This window comes from Haliotis rufescens, unplaced genomic scaffold, assembly GCF_023055435.1.
Source record: "Haliotis rufescens isolate VD_foot unplaced genomic scaffold, xgHalRufe1.0.p SCAF_17, whole genome shotgun sequence".
NCBI lineage: Eukaryota > Metazoa > Mollusca > Gastropoda > Lepetellida > Haliotidae > Haliotis > Haliotis rufescens.
The window spans coordinates 7,681,245-7,705,186 of record NW_025963857.1 but is presented as its reverse complement, the minus strand read 5'-3'; the positions used below and the strand labels follow the sequence as shown (position 1 = coordinate 7,705,186).

General features: G+C 44.2%; 1 protein-coding gene across 1 annotated transcript; it reads left to right on the top strand.

Annotated features, from left to right (window-relative positions):
• Window positions 1–2,572: 2,572 nt before the first annotated feature.
• On the top strand, window positions 2,573–10,981 carry LOC124135762. The gene is made up of 2 exons (XM_046501337.2): window positions 2,573–2,729; window positions 9,287–10,981. The coding sequence occupies exon 2, from the start codon at window positions 9,294–9,296 to the stop codon at window positions 10,275–10,277; it is 984 nt and encodes a 327-aa protein (XP_046357293.1). The 5' UTR covers window positions 2,573–2,729; window positions 9,287–9,293; the 3' UTR covers window positions 10,278–10,981.
• The last annotated feature ends 12,961 nt before the right edge of the window (window positions 10,982–23,942 follow it).

Below are 23,942 nucleotides of genomic sequence, written 5' to 3'. Positions count from 1 at the left end.
CCAATACCCAGTGTAGGCAGCTAAAGGGGGCGGGGTGAACCAATACCCATTGTAGGCAGCTAAAGGGGGCGGGATGAACCAGTACCCAGTGTAGGCAGCTAAAAGGGGCGGGATGAACCAATACCCAGTGTAGGCAGCTAAAGGGGGCAGGGTGAACCAATACCCATTATAGGCAGCTAAAGGGGTCGGGGTGAACCAATACCCATTGTAGGCAGCTAAAGGGGCGGGGTTAACCAATACCCAGTGTAGGCAGCTAAAGGGGCGGGGTGAACCAATACCCAGTGTAGGCAGCTAAAAGGGCGGGGTGAACCAATACCCAGTGTAGGCAGCTAAAGGGGTCGGAGTGAACCCATACACAGTGTAGGCAGCTAAAGGGGCGGAGTGAACCCATACACAGTGTAGGCAGCTTAAGGGGGCGGAATGAACCAATACACAGTGTAGGCATCTGAAGGGGGCTGAGTGAACCCATACACAGTGTAGGCAGCTAAAGGGGTCGGAGTGAACCCATACACAGTGTAGGCAGCTAAAGGGGCCGGAGTGAACCCATACACAGTGTAGGCAGCTAAAGGGGTCGGAGTGAACCCATACCCAGTGTAGGCAGCTAAAGGGGTCGGGGTGAACCAATACCCAGTGTAGGCAGCTAAAGGGGCGGGGTGAACCAATACCCAGTGTAGGCAGCTAAAGGGGCGGAGTGAACCAATACCCAGTGTAGGCAGCTAAAGGGGCAGGGTGAACCAATACCCAGTGTGGGCAGCTAAAGGGGGCAGGGTGAACCAATACCCAGTGTAGGCAGCTAAAGGGGGCAGGGTGAACCAATACCCAGTGTAGGCAGCTAAAGGGGGCAGGGTGAACCAATACCCAGTGTAGGCAGCTAAAGGGGGCAGGGTGAACCAATACCCAGTGAAGGCAGCTAAAAGGGGCAGGGTGAACCAATACCCAGTGTAGGCAGCTAAAGGGGGCAGGGTGAACCAATACCCAGTGTAGGCAGCTAAAGGGGGCAGGGTGAACCAATACCCAGTGAAGGCAGCTAAAGGGGGCAGGGTGAACCAATACACAGTGTAGGCAGCTAAAGGTGACAAGGCGGGCTGGTGTTGAAGGGGTCTGTACTAAGTCACTAATTGCGGCGCCATATTAGCCATACTCTACCCACCCTCCAAAACCCATCCCCCACCCCTATCCCCACCCCCACCCCCTCCTCGTTACAACATTTATTGACTGCATGTCTGCCATGCGTATAACAGCGTAGTAAAGAATAGTCTTACATACAAGGGAGATGTTGGGTACTACTTATTTAAAGCTATTCTTTTGGTTGGATTCCTGTTTTTGTTTATCGAATGCCTGAAATTGACATGAGAGCTTCAAAGTAAAGCAATATGGATAGTGCGGGGGCGTTTTTCTGTGACTGGATTAGCCGACATATTTTCTATACCTCCCAATTTGGAATTCCGGGCCAGCGTAGGTCCTTATACCCGTCGCTTGTCTATAGGCTTGTCTATTAGGTGGAGTGTTTGTCCGGAGCGGGGTCGCTGGATCGATTCCCGGCCACGTCATACCAAAGACGTTAAACGATGGTACTTGTTATTACCCTGTCTGGCGCTTGGTATTAAGGGGCTGAAACAAGGACTTGTTTGCTCAAGTCAGTATACTGTGTCTGAGTGGTGTATCCATGTTATACTGCAACATGGTATCTCAGTGGGCTAGCACTATAAAACCGGGATTAGTCCTGACTAGTACAAGCGCTCAACACGCACACACGCACGCACGCACGTGCACGTCGCTATAGGAGAACCATAATCACACACCTCACTATCACCACTGCTTGCGGTTGGTTACAATGTGTGACCTGGCCCATGGCATGCTTGTCGTAAGAGGCGACTAATGGATCGGGTGGTCAGGCTCACTGACTTGAATGAATTGATGAATGTCATTTTATCCAAATAGCGTAGAACGATGCTCATGATGTCAATCACTGGATTGCCTGGTCCAGACTCGATTATTTATTGACCGCCGTCATATAGCTGTAATATTGCTGAGTGCGACGGGAAACAAACAAAAGAAACAAACCATAACATGACAGGATGAAACGTTGCTGGTGTTCTTAACCACTGGACCACTTGGACTTACCGGGAATGTACCAGAGTGAGTGAGTGAGTGAGATTGGTTTTACGCCGTTTTGAGCAATATTCCAGCAATATCACGGCGGGGGACACCAGAAATGGGCTTCACACATTGTACCCATGTCGGGAATCGAACCCGGGTCTTCGGCGTGACGAGCGAACGCTTTAACCACTAGGCTACCCGACCGCCCCGGCATGTACCAGATGTGATTTACCTCGAATGTTACTAACCTCATCGAAACACTATTCACTAACTGACACACCACTGTGAGGCCCGCTATAAAATGATGATCGTGACGGACATGCTCCGCAGTGCACAACATTTAAAGTATACCGCCCCGTCTAAGATATTTGCATACAAATACACTTTTATTCATCAATGAATTACACCACAAAGGACAACCGACCAAACATGTATGCTTTGAATACAGCGGTTATTAATAACGTACATCTAGCCCCCGGGTAGGGAGAGGGGAGGAGGGACGCGGGTTTATCTAGGTCATCTGGGGGCTGCCTGTTGTAGACTATAAGTTAACACCACGGAGTAGTGACTGACACTTCAGCCGAAGACGATAGCAAGCTGCGCGTGTATAGATCTGCTTAAGCATCAAGGTAAGGGCTACATTACATTTATTTAAATGTTGAAATGTGACTGCATATCTATATTTATTTATTCATCGTTAAGCATCAGTATAGTTACCACTGAATCACAGTGGCAAAGGTAGTACGTGCAATAACCGAATAGTATCTCGTAGATTGTTTGTTTGTTTGTTGTTTAAATTCGCACTCAGCAATATTACAGCTATATGACGACAATCCACGCAATTGGGATACATGCATTAACCAACACAGCGAGCCTGACCACCCGATCCCGTTAGTCGCCTCTTACGACAAGCATAGTCGCCTTTTACAACAAGCATGGGTTGCTGAAGACCTATTCTACCCCGCATCTTCACGGGTCATCTCGTAGATGTTTTTTTGTTGTTATTGGTATACGTTAACGTTATTGATAAGTTTTTATTATCTCGGATGGTATGCGAATTTATGTTTATTAAAGGAAACGTTAGAGAGCGAAACCCCGTTAATCCGGACGTTACTTTCCAGTTAAATCGAACGGATTCGCGAGTGTGAAGATTAATTATCCGAGGTAACATGTTCAGCTCACCATCATGGTTTTAGGTCGTATATATGACAGAAACTGTTCATTTAACTGTTATTATTTCCAATCACGTTGATTTAAACAGAAACATTACTATGATGCTTTTAAAAGGAACATGTCCGATGCATTCTGGGGATGTTTAAGAGACTATAAAGTTCATCATATGCTGAGCCGCTGATTCCGTGGCGTGGTGCCCGACGTCGTCGATGGTTGCAAGTTCTGTCAACGAACAGTTAACTTGTCCTTTATTACGTTAATATTCACAGACACTGTGATATAGCTTAGATATTGCTGGCCTAAAACAATATTCACTCATTCACGTGGTTAGTTCTATTATTCGATCGTTGTCAGTGTCCACGTTTACAGGTAAATGATCAGTCTTTTTATCGGTAAAATTAGGCTTGGAGCGGTAATTATTGTGACTGCCAGTCCCCCTTGACAGAACATTGTCGACAGTAAAAAAAATATACTTTTCGAACGAAGTCAGCTTGTCTGTTATCATCAGTTTCCCGTTGTCTATTTTTAGTGCAAGGAAATACTATTTTGCTTTGCTTTTGGGTTCAGTATCTATTTGTAGTGACTTAGTCTTGAATCAAAGTGAAATATCCAGAAAAGAAATTGTGATTGAACTTGGTGTGAATGACATCACTGTCAGAAATGACGTCACTGAGTTTGTCAGCCATGAAAGTACACTGCATTGAAATTGATGTCGAAAGAATTAAAACAAGGTATATTTCATACGACTTTTATTGGTTCAAAATTGGGACTGACAAGAATTGGGTGAGACTGGTAATTTTTATAGCTGCCAGTCCACTGGGACTTGAAGTTTCAAAAGCCAGCGGGAACACTGGCTGGTCAGTTTAGCGGTGATTACCTAGGGCGGGTCTGCGTGCGCTGGGGGTGTTTGATCACCATTAGGTCAGTTTACGGCAGGCAGAGGTCAGTCAAAATATCACCTCGAGTGTATTTCCAAGATCTCTTTTTATCCACTCCGCTTGAACCCACGGGACGCCGCCGTGTCGAATATTCAAAATGTGTTGGAAATTATTAAGCAATTTGATATAATGTGTAAATGTAATGTCTGCCAAGACAGCGTTCAGTGGAGAAGGTCAAATATTGGGTAAAGGTTGCTTCCAAAAACCACAACAGTTGAAGAAACGTACTGAATGCGTTCGCAATACTTTTAAATTAAAAGATATTTCTGTTTTAATTTGGAAAAAATGAAACAAAACAAACAAACAATGGAACACGTGCGTCCTATGGCCGGCGAGGTGGTGTTGGATCGGGAATATTTTGTCCCTGCGTTTTACAACCAAGAATGGTTTTAATCATTTTCTATATAATATTTGGGGGAAATTTGCAAACTTTTTTATTTATAGGTAAATAAGACTGTGACTGTGTATGGCTGCACAGAAACAATGACACCTAGGAAAGGGAAGTATGTTTTTTGGTGTAACCTTGAACGTCCTTGGCCTTACGGCATTAGCCAGTACATATGCCACTTTAGTTGACACGCCCTATACCAACAAACCTGAAGTGACATGCATTGAAATTATTCAGAGCATATCTAAAAAGGATATGCCTTTCACCGGTATCTGTCCTTAGAAAAGGCTTGAATCCCTACACGTCTTCACTTGGCACGAATCTAATACACGGGTATACTTATCCCTGCAGAGCGAAAGTCTTTCTGCTACAGTTCGTCAGACGCGATTCATGAGCCCTCCCGACTTACATGGGGATCGGAAAGAAAAGGGGGGAGGGATGACAATTGGTTTAACGTCTCGTTAAAGATTATTGCATGCGCATGCACGTATGTGTGTGGTTGTTTGTACTAGTCCGGACTAATGCCCATGGTGCTTGTCTACTGAGATACCATGCCGCAATTTAACATGAATACCCCACTCAGACACAGTATACTGACCCCGAGCCGACCAGTCCATGTTTTAGCCCCTTAATGCCGAGCGCCAGGCAGGGTAACAACAAGTGCAATCTTATGGTATGACGCAGTCGGGGATGGAATCCCGGACCTTCCGCTCTCCAGGCGGACGCTCTACCACTAGATCACGGAGGCGGCCTCCGGGCAGACCCTTTATCCACTAGGCCACGGAGGCGGCCTCCAGGCAGACGCTCTAATCACTAGACCTTGGAGGCGGTCGGAGATAGAGTGTTCAAGTCAAGTTGCTGTCACTTGGCTGGTTGTGTGTCATCGAACCCTGATGGCATGGTTCATTGCTCATGCTTTCAATCATCGGTTTGGTTGGTCACGACTTGATTATTTTCTTGCTGAAGTGATATAGCTGGACTGTTCTTAATTCTGACACCCTCAAGTTACCGGATGTCGTAATACTGTTAAGTAGAGACAGTAAGACAATCTATTCACCCGTTAATTCAGTAATTCACTGCGTTGACGCCAGGGCGTACCTGGGTGTAGAGAGGTAAGGGCACGATGTTTACACTAGGTCACGTCGCAGCTCAACGCAGCCCTTTGTCACGTCGTGGGTGTTTGCCCGCCTTTATCTGCCGAGTCAGCAAGTACAGGGTGCGTGTCGGGCCATCTATGACTGACAAACTTGAAATGTACTGATTTGAATTAAATTAAGTGACCCTTTCAAAATGGATTTGAATAGTTAGTTTCAATAGCTAGGCCCTATCGATGTGTGCATCTTATGATGTCAATAAATAGTAGCACATATTGGTTAACAGTTCTTATACAGCTGGAGCAAGTGATCGTATATTTAAGAAATAAACGACGAGTGGGAGTTGTTTATAATACAATAATACATTGCAGGGAGAATAAACCACGAGGGACGCAACCCCGAGTGGTTTGTAATCCCTGCAGTGTTTTACTGGTGGATCACATCGGATGACATTTCGCTAACTTTGACCGACCACCTCATCTTTGTTCAGCGATAGCGAGAAATAAGATCTGATTTTAATGAGATTGTTTATTTTTTTTATGTGAGATATCAACATTAAGTACAGGATGATGATAAATAAAATGTACAAGCTTTAAAAATATTTACCCGTATTTAAATAATGATGACTCCCTCAATTGAATCCGATTCAAGGGACCCCCCTCTAAAATATAACGTCGTCACCAAGTTGCAAGTGCACACACACACACACACACACACACACACGCAATAACACGCACACATGCACGCACGCACGCACGCACGCACACACACACATATGCATGACCATATCAGACACACACACACACACACACACACACACACACACACACACACACACACACACACACACACACACACACACACACACACACACACACACACACACACACACACACCTGTATGCATGACCATATCAGGGCTAGTGATCACAGGTAGATTAAATTTCAAAAAACTAGGTTTAGGGGCGTCAAGAGTTATGTTCTTTACCTAAAACAAGTATTTATTTTAGTAATTTGATCCAAAATTCCAAGATGGCGGTCAAAATTCCACTGAACATCTGCCTCTCCTGTTGCTGACTTGAACCTTATCACAAAAGAAAGCAAATATTTCGTCATGAATAACCTCGATATGGGCTCGTATACATTATACAGAGGCCCCTTTTTGTGTTTCTCAACTGCTGTTCCTCAATATGTGCATTGGGTAATTCAAAACATGGATGATGCAAACAATCTTGATTCGCACTGAATAACTCAACAAACATCTTTTCCAGCGCTGCGTATTTGATGAAGGAACGCAAGTACAGCACAAGCACCCTCAGACGGAATAAACACGAAACATTAGACACGTTAACAAAAGAAGGGTCCACTTAAATCTTGCATTTACAGTAAAAGCAAATATGCATTAGGACACATCTATTAAAGCAAAGGGCTTGAAGAATTGTTTGTCTCAGTGAGTTTAATTCATGAGATGTGTTTAGATACACCGAGTGTGTCACATGGAATAAAACAGAAGAAATACATCCGAAAAAGCGATTCTTTGAATGTTACTTTTACTAAAGGAGCATACTTATGTATGAGTTTGTCAAACAAACTGCCGACCCGTGAAGATCCGGTGTAGAATAAGTCTTCAGCAACCCATGCTAGCCGTAAAAGGCGACTATGCCTGTCGTAAAAGGCGTCTAACATGAACGGGAGGTCAGGCTCGCTGAATTGGTTGATGCTTGTCATTGTTTCCAAATTGCGTGGATCGATGCTCATGATGTCAATCTCTGGATTATCTGGTCTCGACTCGACCGGCATTAAGGGACTAAAACAAGGACTGGTCGGCTCGGAGTCAGTATACTGTGTCTGAGTGGGGTATTCATGTTAAACTGCGGCATGGTATCTCAGTGAGCCAGCACTCTAAATCGGCATCAGTCCGGACTAGTACAAGCAGCCACACAAACACACACACGTACATTCACGTCGCTATATAAGTGCAATAATGTTGGACGCGACGTCAAACCCCATTTCACCTCACCTCACCTTTCGGGACCCGGGTTGGGATAAGTCTAAAGGTGTCCAAAGTGTATCGTAAGAAGCGGTTACATTTGGTCATTGATTTGTTTTGGTTAGTTACACCGCGGCGTCAAACAACAACCAACCAATTATACTATTACGAAACGAGCCACTCCTTAAGATGGCACCAATTGTTCACGCTCAGGGTAAGGGTCATAGACAGGAACTGCGACCATGTTCTACGATTTCGTCTGTTTGTTGAAATGGGAGAAGGAAGCCGACCTGATCACTCTTGTTCTCCAGCTTTTGTTCGGCAAAGAAATTGGGTGTCTTTGGTTGATAAGCGTTGCAGCATCGCCGAAAAAAAGCATTTAATCTGAGGGGTGTTGCTTGATATTATTGTCCAAACCTTTGCCCAACCAACCACACACCGCCATGGGGTTTCTGGCTTGATATTGCTGTATGAACCTTTACCCAACTCATCACAAACCGCCATGGTGTGTCTGGCTTGATATTGTTGTATGAACCTTTACCCAACTAACCACACAAAGCCATGGGGTTTCAGGCTTGATAGTGCTGTATGAACCTTTACCCAACTAACCACAAACCGCCATGGGGTGTTTGGCTTGATATTGCTGTATGAACCTTTGCCCAACTCATCACAAACCGCCATGGGGTGTTTGGCTTGATATTGCTGTGTGAACCTTTACCCAACTAATCACAAACCGCCATGGTGTGTCTGGCTTGATAGTGCTGTATGAACCTTTACCCAACTCATCACAAACCGCCATGGGGTTTCTGGCATAATACTACCCCTGCGTCACAGGGCCATATGACACAGTTGAACCAATCAACTCAACTCGAAAGGGTCACGCACTCACGAATACGGTGTAAGCGTTGGGCGTCTCAACGTACGTGATTCCCGTGCACCCTTTCGAGTTGAGTTGATTGGTTCAACTGTGTCATATGGCCCTGTGACGCAGGGGTAGCATTATGCAGATCGCTGCTTATAATTAAATTCGACAACGTAAAACATGTTTTATCTACAATAGCTTAACCAAGACGGTTGTATATATCAAAGCATACAAAAATGACGAGATTGATAAACAACATTCCAGGTGTATGGATACATACTGTGGAGTGACATGAATCAGGTGATTGTTTAATTTATGCACATAACTTGATACGCCTACACAATCAGTAGCCATTCAACGGAGAGTAGGATGAAAAACGATTCATAGGACCTGTCAATCAAGGCAAGAGGCCAGAAGAACTGCAACAGTTAGTCTGTAACGAACTGGAACAAATATGTCAGGGAGAAGGCGGCTGTTTCAAATGACATGGTCAGCTACGCGAATTCATACAGTTGGCATATCGGTTTTTCGATTCATTCCTCAATGAACCGAAGACAATACACAGTCAATCCTTAAATGCATGCAATAACACGTGACCAATTCAGCTAATCAGAATGCAGGAATATCAATGAACACAACGAAAATTTAATTATTAAAGTATGGGAGTTACGATCATCTTAGTGCTACGATCGCTTTGTGGAACAGGGCCTGGAATAATAAATCGTCGGTCTCTTGTTTTCAGATCCAAGATGAGCGGCTGTGTATGCGACCCCCTGCACAAAATCCCGTGGGAAATTGCCAAGGAGATGGTGGGACTGGCCGCATACGCTTCATGGCACGCCTCCAACACACTGGCGGGAAAGAAAGGCGATGCTGCGGAGGATCTCAAGAAGGCTGACCTCCATTACAAGCAGTTCATGGAGTTCGGGCTTCCGACAGAAAAGGTATGCCTTATGTTCAAGGATATGGCCTGGGCAGCGGCCTGGTCCACAGCCCACGAGCGAATGGGAGAAAAGAGCGAGGCTGCATCCAACAAAGCCCGTTGGGAGGAGAAGTGTAAAGAGATCGTTGCGTCAGGAGAAATCGACGCAGGTCTGGCAAATGATCTCAAGGAGTTGTGTTGGTACTCTGGCTGGCACTCCGCAAACACCAGAAAGTTTTTAGGTCTCTTCCACAGAGATGATGCCCAAAAAGATGCTGAGCGGGTAGAAGCGTTGTTTCAAAGCATTGGAGGAGACTGTCGTCTCGTTTGTATCGATTTTATCCAAGACAGATGTACCTTGATCAATCCCACGAAACCCAAGTTCTTTGCAGAACAAAAGCTGGAAAATAAAAGCGATAGCGAACAAGAGATGTCCTGTTCCTTCAAGCACTGGAACACACAGACAAAATCCTGGAGCACCAGTATCAAGTGGAAGTTCACAGTGGCTGGCGCAATAGCGGGTCTCTATTTCGTGGCTGGCGGTATAATGGCCTCCGTGTCGTACAGCAAGGAAACAACTGAAGGCGGAAGCATCACAGACGGAGAAGAAAAAACCTATAACTTCAATGTAAAAGTTGGGCCAAAGAGCATGGTCACCGCAAAGGGAATTGTCCAAGAGGCTACAGCCGAAGTTCCTTACTTCATGATCTTTGACATCGGTGGTAAAAGATACTGCAAGGAAGGACTTTGGAGCGGAATAGTTGCTGGGAGAGTGGAGTACGAGATCGGGGAAACCATCCCCCTTGATTAGTGATCCGAGGAGATTCCGTATTGACTTTTAGACCATTGATAATGCCAGTTTAGCATCAATGTATGAGTGGACAGTGTAACCGTCTCCAAACATCAGCAGCGTGTCCCTGGTCTTGTAAATCTGTAGGGACTATGTGGTTACTTCCATTTTTGATGACAGGTCAGGGGTCAACCATTTCACATTCGATTAGTGATGATGAAGGATCTGTTAGAGATTTGGTATATTTTGTTCACTATTATTTTAACACGTGAATTTTCCTTAACGTACAAAACATATATTAGTGCATCAATAGCGACTAGAGGAAGAAAATCATTCTTTCATGTAATTGTGTTGTGCATAAACCAAGCAAAACAAAGTACATTCAATGTCGAATTATATTTTCCGAGATCACCTACCACAAACCACCAAGTCTTCCAGATAACATTTCATGGACAAATGTGTGATGTTTGATCGTGTCATGGAAACATTGCAATGTATCGATACTTTGATAAATCGTTGCACCACATCTTACAGAATATGATCATGCATAAAGAAATATAATAGCATATATAACTTAGTTGTGTACGGCTTCTTGGCAATGTGTTCTTTCAGTTTCAGTACGAACAAAGAATATATATTTTGTTGTTACCAAACATTATTGTACCTTATATAGAGTTCTAGTTGGTCATCAAAATCAATATTGCAAAATAAAATATTTGACTACCTGTTAAATTGTTGTTCTCTCATCAACTGAATTTGAAAAGAATGAGTTACATTATTGATTATCAAGGGTTTGATTCAAAAGTGAGTGAGTGAGTTGGGTTTAACGCCGCTTTTAACATTATTCTAGTTATATCACGGCGTGTCAGCTTAACGTGGGAGGAAAGCCCGAAATGATGCAGGTCACAGACGTATACCACTTCGGTGAAACCCACGAGCACAGGTATGGTGCTGACAAACCTAGAAACATAATCGGGGCGAACCGGGATTCGAACCCACGATCATTATCCAACATGTAAGGTAAGGTGCATTATCCAACACGTTCGCAAAGAGATCATTATCCGACATGTAAGGTAGAGAGCATTATCCAATATGTTAGGTAAAGAGCATTATCTAACAATTAAGGTAAAGAGCATTATCCAACATGTAAGGTAAAGATCATTATCCAACATGTACGACAGAGAGCATTATCCAACATGTACGACAGAGAACCATAACCAACATGTAAGGTAAAGAGCATTAACCAACGTGTAAGGTAAAGAGCATTATCCAACATGTAAGGTAAAGAGCATTATCCAACATGTTAGGTAAAGAGCATTATCCAACATGTAAGGTAAAGAGCATTATCCAACATGTAAGGTAAATTGCATTATCCAACACGTTCGCACAGAGATCATTATCCGACATGTAAGGTAGAGAGCATTATCCAATATGTTAGGTAAAGAGCATTATCTAACAATTAAGGTAAAGAGCATTATCCAACATGTAAGGTAAAGATCATTATCCAACATGTACGACAGAGAGCATTATCCGACATGTACGGTAAAGAGCATTATCCAACATGTTCGCACAGAAAACATTATCCAACATGTACGACAGAGAACCATAACCAACATGTAAGGTAAAGAGCATTAACCAACGTGTAAGGTAAAGAGCATTATCCAACATGTAAGGTAAAGAGCATTATCCAACATGTTAGGTAAATTGCATTATCCAACATGTAAGGTAAAGAGCATTATCCAACATGTAAGGTAAAGAGCATTATCCAACATGTTCCCACAGAGAGCATTATCCGGCATGTTAGGTAAAGAGCATTATCCAACATGTAAGGTAGAGAGCATTATCGAACATGTAAGGTAAAGAGCATTATCCGACATGTACGACAGAGAACCATAACCAACATGTAAGGTAAAGAGCATTAACTAACGTGCAAGGTAAAGAGCATTATCCAACATGTAAGGTAAAGAGCATTATCCAACATGTAAGGTAAAGAGCATTATCGAACATGTAAGGTAAAGAGCATTATCCGACATGTACGACAGAGAACCATAAGCAACATGTAAGGTAAAGAGCATTAACTAACGTGCAAGGTAAAGAGCATTATCCAACATGTAAGATAAAGAGCATTATTCAAAATGTTAGGTAAAGAGCATTATCCAACATGTTAGGTAAAGAACATTATCCAACATGTAAGGTAAGGAGCATTATCCAACATGGAAGGTAAAGAGGATTATCCAACATGTTCCCGCAGAGAGCATTATCCGGCATGTTAGGAAAAGAGCATTATCCATCATGTTCGCTCAGAGAGCATTATTATAAGGTGGAGAACTGTACAACGTGTAAGCTGGAGAAATGTACAACGTGTAAGGTGGGGAGAACTGTACAATGTGTAAGGTGGGGAGAACTGTACAACGTGTAAGGTGGGGAGAACTGTACAACGTGTAAAGTAGGGAGAACTGTACAAAGTGTAAGGTGGGGAGAACTTTACAACGTGTAAAGTAGGGAGAACTGTACAAAGTGTAAGGTGGGGAGAACTGTACAACGTGTAAAGTAGGGACAACTGTACAACGTGTAAGGTGGGGAGAACTGTACAAAGTGTAAGGTGGGGAGAACTGTACAACGTGTAAGGTGGGGAAAACTGTACAACGTGTAAAGTAGGGACAACTGTACAACGTGTAAGGTGGGGAGAACTGTACAAAGTGTAAGGTGGGGAGAACTGTACAACGTGTAAGGTGGGGAGAACTGTACAACGTGTAAAGTAGGGAGAACTGTACAATGTGTAAGGTGGGGAGAACTGTACAACGTGTAAGGTGGGGAGAACTGTACAACGTGTAAAGTAGGGAGAACTGTACAAAGTGTAAGGTGGGGAGAACTGTACAACGTGTAAGGTAGGGACAACTGTACAACGTGTAAGGTGGGGAGAACTGTACAAAGTGTAAGGTGGGAAGAACTGTACAACGTGTAAGGTGGGGAGAACTGTACAACGTGTAAAGTAGGGAGAACTGTACAACGTGTAAGGTGGGGAGAACTGTACAACGTGTATGTGGGGAGAACTGTACAACGTGTAATGTGGAGAACTGTACAACGTGTATGTGGGGATTACTGTACAACGTGCGAGGAAGAGAGAACTGTACAACGTGCGAGATTAGGGAGAACTGTACAACGTGCAAGGTAGAGATTACTGTACAACGTGCAAGGTAGGGAGAACTGTACAATGTGCGGGGTATGGATTACTGTACAACGTGCGGGGTAGGGAGAACTGTACATCGTGCGGGGTAGGGATTACTGTACAACGTGCGAGGTAGGGAGAACTGTACAACGTGCGGGGTAGGGAGAACTGTAAAACGTGCGGGGTAGGGATTACTGTACAACGTGCGGGGTAGGGAGAACTGTACAACGTGCCGGGTAGGGAGAACTGTACAACGTGCGATGTAGGGATTACTGTACAACGTGCGGGGTAGGGAGAACTGTACAACGTGCCGGGTAGGGAGAACTGTACAACGTGCGTTGTAGGGATTACTGTACAACGTGCGGGGTAGGGAGAACTGTACAATGTGCGAGGTATGGATTACTGTACAACGTGCGGGGTAGGGAGAACTGTACAACGTGCGGGGTAGGGAGAACTGTACAACGTGCGGGGTAGGGATTACTGTACAACGTGCGGGGTAGGGAGAACTGTACAATGTGCGAGGTATGGATTACTGTACAGCGTGCGGGGTAGGGAGAACTGTACAACGTGCGGGGTAGGGAGAACTGTACAACATGCGAGGTAGAGAGAACTGTACAACGTGCGGGTTTGGGAGAACTGTGCAACGTGCGAGGTAGGGAGTACTGTACAACGTGCGAGGTAGGGAGAACTGTTCAGGTACTAATGCAGCTAAAAACAACAACTGTACACAAGGAGGCGCGGTTCCCATCCGAGTCACTCAAGGTGTTGTTTCTTTCGGGGACTTATGATTACATGGGACTTGAGTGAGTGATTATGGTTTTACGCCTCTTTAAGAAATCTTCCAGCAATAGCACGGCAGGGGACACCAGAAATGGGCTTCACACACTGCATCCATGTGGTGAATCACACAGGACTTGATCGTTGGCAACACCCGACAACTCTTTTCCAGCTCTGGATTTCTTCATCAGAACATGGAACATGGTACCCATGGCTGTTGCTTTCACCAAAGTGGTAAACGTTTGAGACCTGCATCACTTCAGGCTTTCCTCCCACATTAAGGTGACACACTGTGATATAACTGGAATACTGCTCAAAACGGCGATAAACCCAACTCACTCGCTCACTCACTAATTAGAAGATATAAACGTCGAACTTTCTTATAAATATAGAAAGAGTTTTGTCGAGAGTTTTTTTTACGCTTGGAGGTTTTTGAAGGCCAAAACGGCATTATCTGATTGCAGACTTGCCTCCTAAGATACCCTAAGATAATGACAAGCTTCCTGGAACATGTTACCAGTAGTCTAAATTATATCGGGTAGTCAGACTCGCCGACCCCGATGGCTTGGGGCGTGGCCCTCTAGAGTGAGTAAGTGAGTATGGTTTTACGCCGCTTTTAGCAATATTCCAGCAATATCACGGCGGGGGACACCAGAAATGGGCTTCACACATTGAACCCATGTCGGGAATCGAACCCGGGTCTTCGGCGTGACGAGCGAAGCTTTAACCACTAGGCTACCCGACCGCCCCTTGTGGCCCTCTAGAACCACTGGTTGGTCTGGTCTGGGTTATGTACAGACTGCCCCAATCTAACAGGAATGTTGCTGAATACTGCCCATGCGTATTTTTCAAAGTGACGTATACGTCGGTAGAGAAATAATACGTGATGTCAACTGCTCAGTAACACTGTTAGATCTAGCAAAAAAAGGGACTGTTAATCTTGAAATTAACGCGAGCGTGAATTAATTTCGAAAAAATGCGAGTAGTCATTATTCGCATAAATGAAACTTCGCATTTATAGCTCCAAAATGAATATCGACAATAAGACGGCCCCACTGCTCACTGGAAATACCAACCTGAATATAAACACAAACACGGTTAATTGAGCAGCAGTTGTAACAAGTATACTACTCAAAAGAAGTTAAAGAACACCAGATATATAATACACGACTTAGCAAATTGGTCATGGCATTATGTGTTATAACATTACTATCATCTAATGTTTGGCAACATGTTGCACCACGTCTGGGGTATTGCTGATCCTCCTGACACTTTCTGGAAACACTTCTGGTAATCATGCAAATGAATTGAAAACATGAGCAAAACACAGGAATATTGTCGCCCAAACACAACGCTGCACCTGTCCTTAGCAACAACCAACACAATTTTCATGCTCAGCCTATGGAAGTGGTGATGTTCATGGTGCACGTGCATGCTTTCCCTTGAAGAAGGCGATGACGATGATCGTGTTATCACACTTTCCAAAACCATGCCACAGAGACGACATCTGACTGATGTTGAGAGAGGACGAGCTATTGGTTGGCTCCAGGATGGCCTTTCTTTACGTGAAGTGGGCAGAAGATTGCAGGTGTCCCCCTTCTGTCATTCACACCCTTTGGCATCGTTTTGCTGCCACTGGCAGAGTGCAAGAGCGACATCGTTCTGGACGGCCAGGGTGTACCTCACAACGTGATGACCGATACCTGGTTCTCCAAGCACTCAGGCAGTGTACATCAACAGCAAACAACCTCAGGTTACAGTTAATGGCTGTCAATAACACTGTCGTTAGTGATCAGACGGTGCGAGACCGTTTACGAGCTGCGCACTTGAGAAGTCGACGACAAGCAGTGAGACCACCTTTACGTCCAGTTCACAGAACAGCACGTCTGGCTTGGTGTCGACAACATGAGCGTTGGAACAGACAGCAATGGTCTCGTGTACTGTTTACAGACGAGTCGCGATTCTGTTTGCAGCTCAATGATGGAAGAATACGGGTGTGGCGTCGTACTGGAGAGAGATTCACTGATGCCACAGTACGTGAACGTGTCGCTTTTGGTGGGGGGTCAGTGATGGTAGGGGGAGGATTCAGTTGGAATCACAGGACTCCTCTGTACCATATTGTCGGGAATCTGAATGCTGCCAGGTACCGTGATGAGATTCTTGAACCCCTGGTATTGCCCACACTTCGTCAGATTGGTCAAGGTGCTATCCTTCAGGACGACAATGCAAGACCCCATCGCGCTCGGATTATCACTGACTATCACAGACAAAGGCAGATTACCGTTATGCAATGGCCTGCTTATTCGCCAGATCTGGCGCCCATTGAACATCTTTGGGATGCCTTGGGAAGAGCCGTTCAAGCTAACCACCCACCTCCTGTTAATCTCCAGCAACTGTTAGGATTTCTTCATCAGGAATGGCAAGCAATTCCACAGACAACACTGCAGCAGCTTGTCCGATCTATGCGTAGAAGATGTCAGGACTGCATTGCTTCCAGGGGTGGGCATACCCGCTATTGAAGGAACAGGATTATCCTGAACTGTAGTGTGCGACTTTTGATTTATTGGGTACATGCAATTCATATTGATTTGCTCTGGTCAGCTGTATGCCAGCGTTTCTTTCGTCAATGAAATGTCATGATTAAATACTTATCTTTCCCAATCAGTGTTGTTCCTGTGGCCACGATTTATTTTTGAGTGATTTTGATAACTTATTTGGGTGTTCTTTAACTTCTTTTGAGTAGTATATATAACAATTTCAAACTCTCATGAAAGTAGCGTACCACCTTAAAGTATCATCAGAGACGTGCGCCATCATATGGACATACGACAACCTCCGTGGTCTTGTGGTAGAGCGTCCGCCCGGAGAGCGCAATGTCTGGGGTTCGATCCCCGGCGCGTCAGACGTTCAAACAAGGTACTTGTTGTTAACCTGTCTTGCGCTCGACATTAAGGGGCTAAAGCAAGGACTGATCGGCACGGAGTAAATTGTGTCTGAGTGAAGTATTCATGTTAAACTGCGGCATGGTATCTCAATGGGCTAGCACTATAAAATCGGCATCAGTCCGGACCATGAACGTCGTTATATAAGTGCCATAATCTTGGACGCGACGTTAAACCCCATTTCACCTCACCTTAAGGACATACGGAGATCCTGAAGGAGACGGGCATTGTACATGGGCACTCAGGCGGCAAGTGAAGAAGAAATGTCTCTTTCTCGTTATGTTTCCTTTATGATGAGACTGACACCCAGACAATATGGCTGACTCAACTCCCGTGTGTAATTTGCATTTTCTTTTATACCGATCTACCACGTCATTAACACTCATGATTGAGGTCCGGCGTTTCCATTACGTTCCCTGAATGAAGTTCAACCGTGTTGTATCGTTGTTTTATACAGGATGCTGATCGAAAGAGACAGTATTTGAGCGACTTGGATTTACGCCCCTTTGAACAATATTTCAGCTATGTCAAAACGTGTCAGTATATTTCGGATAGGGGCCCAAGTGACGAAGGTCGTATTCAATGTTAACCTCTTAGGGCCTCAAAGGTAGCTTGGATTGTATACTCCTCGGGAAGCTGAGAATGAAAATCGAGAGCACACTGATCCATTGACAGGGGAAATAATAATGTAAGGTTGGACCGAAACGGTGTATTACGGTTGAGTTAATCACATCGCAGAGATGTACGCCTCGTGTGCTGTTTCAGCGACATCTCATCAACAAAATCAAGACTGTGTTCACTGGGAAGTGCATTCCTGTCGGTGGCTTTAATGTAGGCACTCTTATAAGTTATATTCTTGTATTTCAATGACTACTTTGGCTTATTTATACACATGTGCTATATTTTTGTGCTGAAATATATGAGTGAGTGAGTGAGTTGGGTTTAACGCCGCTTTTAACATTATTCCAGTTATATCACGGCGTGTCAGCTTAATGTGGGAGGAAAGCCCGAAGTGATGCAGATCTCAGACGTTTACCACTTCGGTGAAACCCACGAGCACGGGTATGATGCTGACAAACCTAGAAACATAATCGGGGCGAACCGGGATTCGAACCCACGATCATAGGTTTCTGGCGTGCCCAAGGGACGTAACTCTGCACAGCGAATCGCGGCGCCTTAGACGACTGGGACACCCGTACCCCCTCACTAACTGGTGATGCTCACCATCGTTAACTTAGCGGAGTTGCCTACAGTTGCCTTTTGAGTTACCAATCAACACGCTTCATTTGTTTGCCTACCTTTCACAGTAGAAGCGGACATTCCTGGAAGTCCCTATTCAGTTCAATGTCCTGTTATAACTGGCGGTATATGTTATAAAAACACCTGAAAAAAAGTTCCCCACCAAACTCCTTCTTCTTTAAATCTTACAAAAATAAAACAAAACGTGATGTGTGAGGAAACTGCAGTCACACCATTTTCGTCCTTTGATGCCCATTTGTCCCTCAAAATGATAATAATATTATAATTTTGGTTATTAATTTATCATGTTTAAGTTTATTATTGATCTGCGCCTCTTATTTTCTAGTGGTAGAGCGTCCGCCCGGAGAGCGGAAGGTCCGGGGTTCGATCCCCGACCGCGTCATACCAAAAGACGTTTAAAGATGGTACTTGTTGTTACCCTGTCTGGCGCTCGGCATTTAGGGGCTAAAACAAGGACTGGTCGGCTCGGAGTCAGTATACTGTGTCTGAGTGGGGAATGCATGTTAAACTGCGGCATGGTATCTCAGTGAGCTAGCACTATAAATCGGCATCAGTCCGGACTAGTACAAGCAGCCACACAAACACACACATGCACATCGCTATATAAGTGCCATAATCTTGAACGCGACGTTGAACCCCATTTCACCTCACCTCACCTTATTTTTTCTAAGGATGCACCGTGCGCGAAATACGCTCTCAGTCGGAAAGCGCACGTAAAATCTCCAATGTAAGTAAGTAAGTCTAAGAATTGCTCATTAGCCACGTAGCCATAGTGGGTAGCCGGAAAAATGATCACAATATTAGGTCTTTGAAAGGCATTACTTATCTATGATAACTTAAGTACTGGCTTCCATACCACTCTTCAACCTTTAGAGGCCAAACCTTGTTGAAATTTTAACTATAATCTTTATCAATAAAGTCATGAATATGATCTAAAAACAGATTAAGGTCCTTGCACATCACAATTAATGATAGTAAAACACAAAACAGTGTCAAATAACGAATTTCGGTACCAGCATTTCCATGTGAAATATGTGAGGTGGGTGTTGGAAAATCCAAGATGGCTGTTACTGACGGTATACGGTCTCATATAAGGTCAGTATCAACCATCTTGGATTTTTACTGACGGTATAAGGGCTCATGTGGGGTCAGTAGTTCTGCTTTCTGATTGGTCAATCTCACTTTGAGGCATAATAAGACACCGTATACGGCAACTGAAGACACCATAACTAATAGTATATACAGTAACTCAATACAGGCCATGTGCAGACCTCCATACACGGAATAGAATGGCTGTTATCCATTAAAGTGGCATCATGGTCATCTGTTATGTTTTGCCCAAATATGTTTGACAAATTTGTTTTGAATTGTCTCAATTGTGTGTATATATATATATCAACTTGTTCTCGTCGCTATATGACTGAAATCATGCCGATGCGACGTTTCAACTCACTCACTCACTCACTCAGTTATGTTTCGTTCAAACATACGCACTGAAAGAGGAGAGTGGTCGGAGGAGACAACTCTGTCTAATTTGTTTTGTCCTTGCTCTTTTTTTAGTTTCTCATCTCCCGCCGCCCACAAATTTTCCTCCCGCCGAAAGAATACAATTATTATTATTTTTAATCCTGAATAATCCGACTGTAATTGTATACCGCTTCTTGAGAAAGTATCAATTTTCACAATGATTTGAAAAACCACGGTCTTGTATATACATGACAGTTTTAAGTGAACTTTTGAAACTTGGAATGAAAGCAACTCTTTGCTGCTTTTATTTCTGTGTTGCGATATAGGATTAGCCTCCACAATGGCTCATATGTGTAGCGGCGAGCTGTGTTGATGTTTGAGAAAGTACATGGCTTGAACATCACTGACAACTGCGATCACACAGACGGTTAGTTGTGAAGTTAGGGGTTGGTGCAAATTAGTCATAAGCCCCCCCCCCCCCCCCCCCCCCTGACTACTATACCTGCGGGGATTCATATAAAAGCCGCTTCAATGCGGAACATATTTTTATTTTTATTTTTCTCTTTTTCCGTAACTTTGATACTCTCTGTTCCACATTGATATTCTGAAAGATTTATCATATTTGCAACAAGGCACCAGACACTTAGGATATTCCGGTAGGTCTGTTTGTGTGACATAAAATGTCGTCGCATGATCCCTACCTAAAGACGAAAATGAAGAGCGAACAATGAATCTAGGAAGAAGTAAACACGATATATCATGTCTTATTATTATATGTTTGTAGAGGGAACAAGCCGTACCATGACCCCAGTGTAGCGCATGGTCTAAGGGAGATAATCGTGTTATAATTATCAGGAGATAAACCTCTGTTTCGAAATTTGAAGTTGTTTCACTGAAGAGTAGATACCTATAATTTTAATTTGGAACTGAGCGCTACACCATAGCGTAAGCGCGTCAGCGTAATGTGGGAGGATATCCCTAAGCTACGTAGATCTCTTAAACGTTCACAACTTTCATGAAACCACGGATAAGGCGGTGACAGGAACACAATCAATAAACACACAAAAAACACAATAACAACATTAATTCAATTGTTGCGTTAAAGACAACACCGTAGCAAGGGTAACAAAGAGTACCATCTTTTAACGTCTTTGGTTTGACGCGGTTTGGGACCGAACTACCGAGCTTCCTGGCAAACTCTCTATCCACGTGTACTTGACCACAGAGGCGGTGGTACATATTAGTCTAGCATGGGCAATGTTTCTATCACAGCCTTCTTATGGGGTTTACTAACATAGGTGTTTAACATACGTGATTTTACCAGCTAGGAAGTGCATATTGGTTTCATTTGACTCGTATTCCATATCGAAACAAGAAGAATTATGCAAGACCACCGTCTTTATATGTTATTGGTAGGCCATACCAGCCTGGTTCCCTGGGTATGCTGCGCTGGCGCTACTCGGTGTAGCGCCAGCGCAGCATACCCAGGCAACAAGGCTGAGGTCATAACGCCGACAGCTGTCACCTGAGCAGGAAGCAGCCGCCTAACACATGTTAAGTATAGACCGGGGCTCAGTCACTGCATGTTGGTCTTAACAAAAGCGGAATTCACCAAAAATCTATATTAAGATGTAAAGGCAGTTGTTGATGTTTACGTGAAATCAAGATGGCTGATTATAAGTGTGCACCCCTGAACAGAATTCCCTGGGATGTTGCTAAGTCTATGAAGGAAGTGGCGGCATATGCCTCGTGGCATGCAGCAAATCATTTCGCGGGAAGAGATGGAGACGCTGCGCGCGACGTAGAGGCAGCAGGCCGTCATTACGACACCTTGTGCTGCTATGGCTTATTCAGCAACCGCTTCTGTGAGCTCTTCAAGGACATGGCCTGGGCGGCAGCTTGGAGCACAGCTAATGAAAGAATGGGCACCACTGACGAAGCAGTTAAAAATAAAGACAACTGGAACCTGTATCATCAAGCCCTGACTAGAACGAAAGAGACCACGATTCGTATTGCCGATGAGCTCAGACATCTGTGTTGGAATTCGGCATGGTATTGTGCCAACACACGCGCTCATTGGGGACTGTTTACTTCGGGCGACGCAGCGAGAGATGCCGAGAGGATAGAGCTCCACTACAACAACATCGGAAGTGAATGTAAGCTCGTGACGCTAGAGTTCATCAACGAAAAGGCCAAGATTACAGACACCGTCGCACCAAAGTTCTTCGCTCAGCAGAAGCTTGAGAACAGGAGTGACAGTCCCCAGGAAATGTCTGTGCAGTTCTCCCATTACACAACACAGACCAAGTCATGGGGACGTGACGTCCGTTGGGGGTTCACCGTGGCTGGGGGTGTAATCACGTGTCTGTTTAACATTCTGGGAGGTTACATTGGCATCTTTAACTTGGATAAAGGTTTCAGCGGAGATGGTGCAACCGGAAGTGGTGAGGTGAAGACGTACACGTTCCCAGTTCGGGTGGGGCCGAAATCCACGGTGGAAGCGAAGGGCGTGGTTCAAGAAACGACCGCAGAAGTTCCCTATTTCATGGAGTTCGACATGGGCGGAAGTCGCTACTGCAGAGCCGGTACGTGGAAGGGCGTTGTAACCGGCAATGTGGAACTGAAGATAGGCGAAACGGTCAAGCTGAAATGACTGAACGTGTGTATCATTAGACTATACAGAATGCCCACGTTATTCCAGGACGTCGTTGTCTATTTGTAAAAGTTTTCTGAAAAGTCTATGAGACTTATGGGTAATCAACTATAAAGTACAATGCATTTATTATTATTTTACATGGTGAGTGAGTGAGTATTGTTTTACGCCGCTTTTAGCAATATTCCAGCAATATCACGGCGGGGGACCTTAGAAATGGGCTTCACACATTGTACCCATTTCGGGAATCTAACCCGGATCTTCGGCGAGACGAGCGAACGCCTTAACAACTAGGCTACCCGATCGCCCCTTACATGGTTAAAACCATGTCGTTATTAATCTACTTGTTCGTAAGATTCCCAATATATTGTTAGTTGTTCATTCTCTTTATTCGCTTTGGGGGGAGTCTTTGGCGATGATAATAATAGACTGTGGAACTGAAAGGCAAATGAATGGGATTATACATGTGCATTGTAAAATTGTTCAAATTGTTCAAATTGTTCAAATTGTTACAAACGTTACCACGACAATACCAGGCTGAAAACAGTCGCTGAAACACAAACATATGGTCCAAGACACAACATCACCATCGTATAACCATTTCTTGTTTGTTTCGTTTTAAAGCCACTATCACACATGAGTGTATACTTCCTTGTGTCCGTATGTTTATTAAAGTACCATGGTGTACAATATAGTCCCAAAAGTAAGGGACATTCTATGGTCACACGACGATTAAGAGTAATTGTTTGAGAGGCATGATAGTTCTTGGGTACGTATCAATTTATCGAAGTCTCAAGAATATAGTTTTGGCAATAAATCATATTTGCGTGTTTTTCGGTATTTCTTTAGTATGTACATAATTTGGTTGCATCATTTCCCATGCACTTGTCTAACATCATGATGAATGCAGATCAGGGCCGAGACTTGGAGCAGTATTTCAGATGTACCATAGCGTTCACAACTCGTATAAAACCACGGTCTGGTGGTGACAGGAACACAATCATATTTTGGAAAGGATCTTCATTTCAACCGGACCCGTAAAGATCCGGGATAGAATAGGTCATCAGCAACCCATGCTTGCCGTAAAACGCGACTATGCTTGTCGTAAAAGGCGACTAACGGGACCGGGTGGTCAGGCTCGCTGACTTGGTTGATGCATGTCATCGATCCAATTGCGCGGATCGATGCTCATGATATCAATCACTGGATTGTCTGGTCCAGACTCGATTATTTTCAGACCGACGTCATATATATCTGGAATATTGCTGAGTGCGGCGTTAAACAACAAACCAACCAACCAAAATCATTTCAACCGACGACCAACGGAATCAGACACGGGTAAGGGGCGCAACTCTGTTTAGTATAGAGAAACAATAACAACATTAATTCAATTGTTGCGTTAAAGCCATCACAGCAGC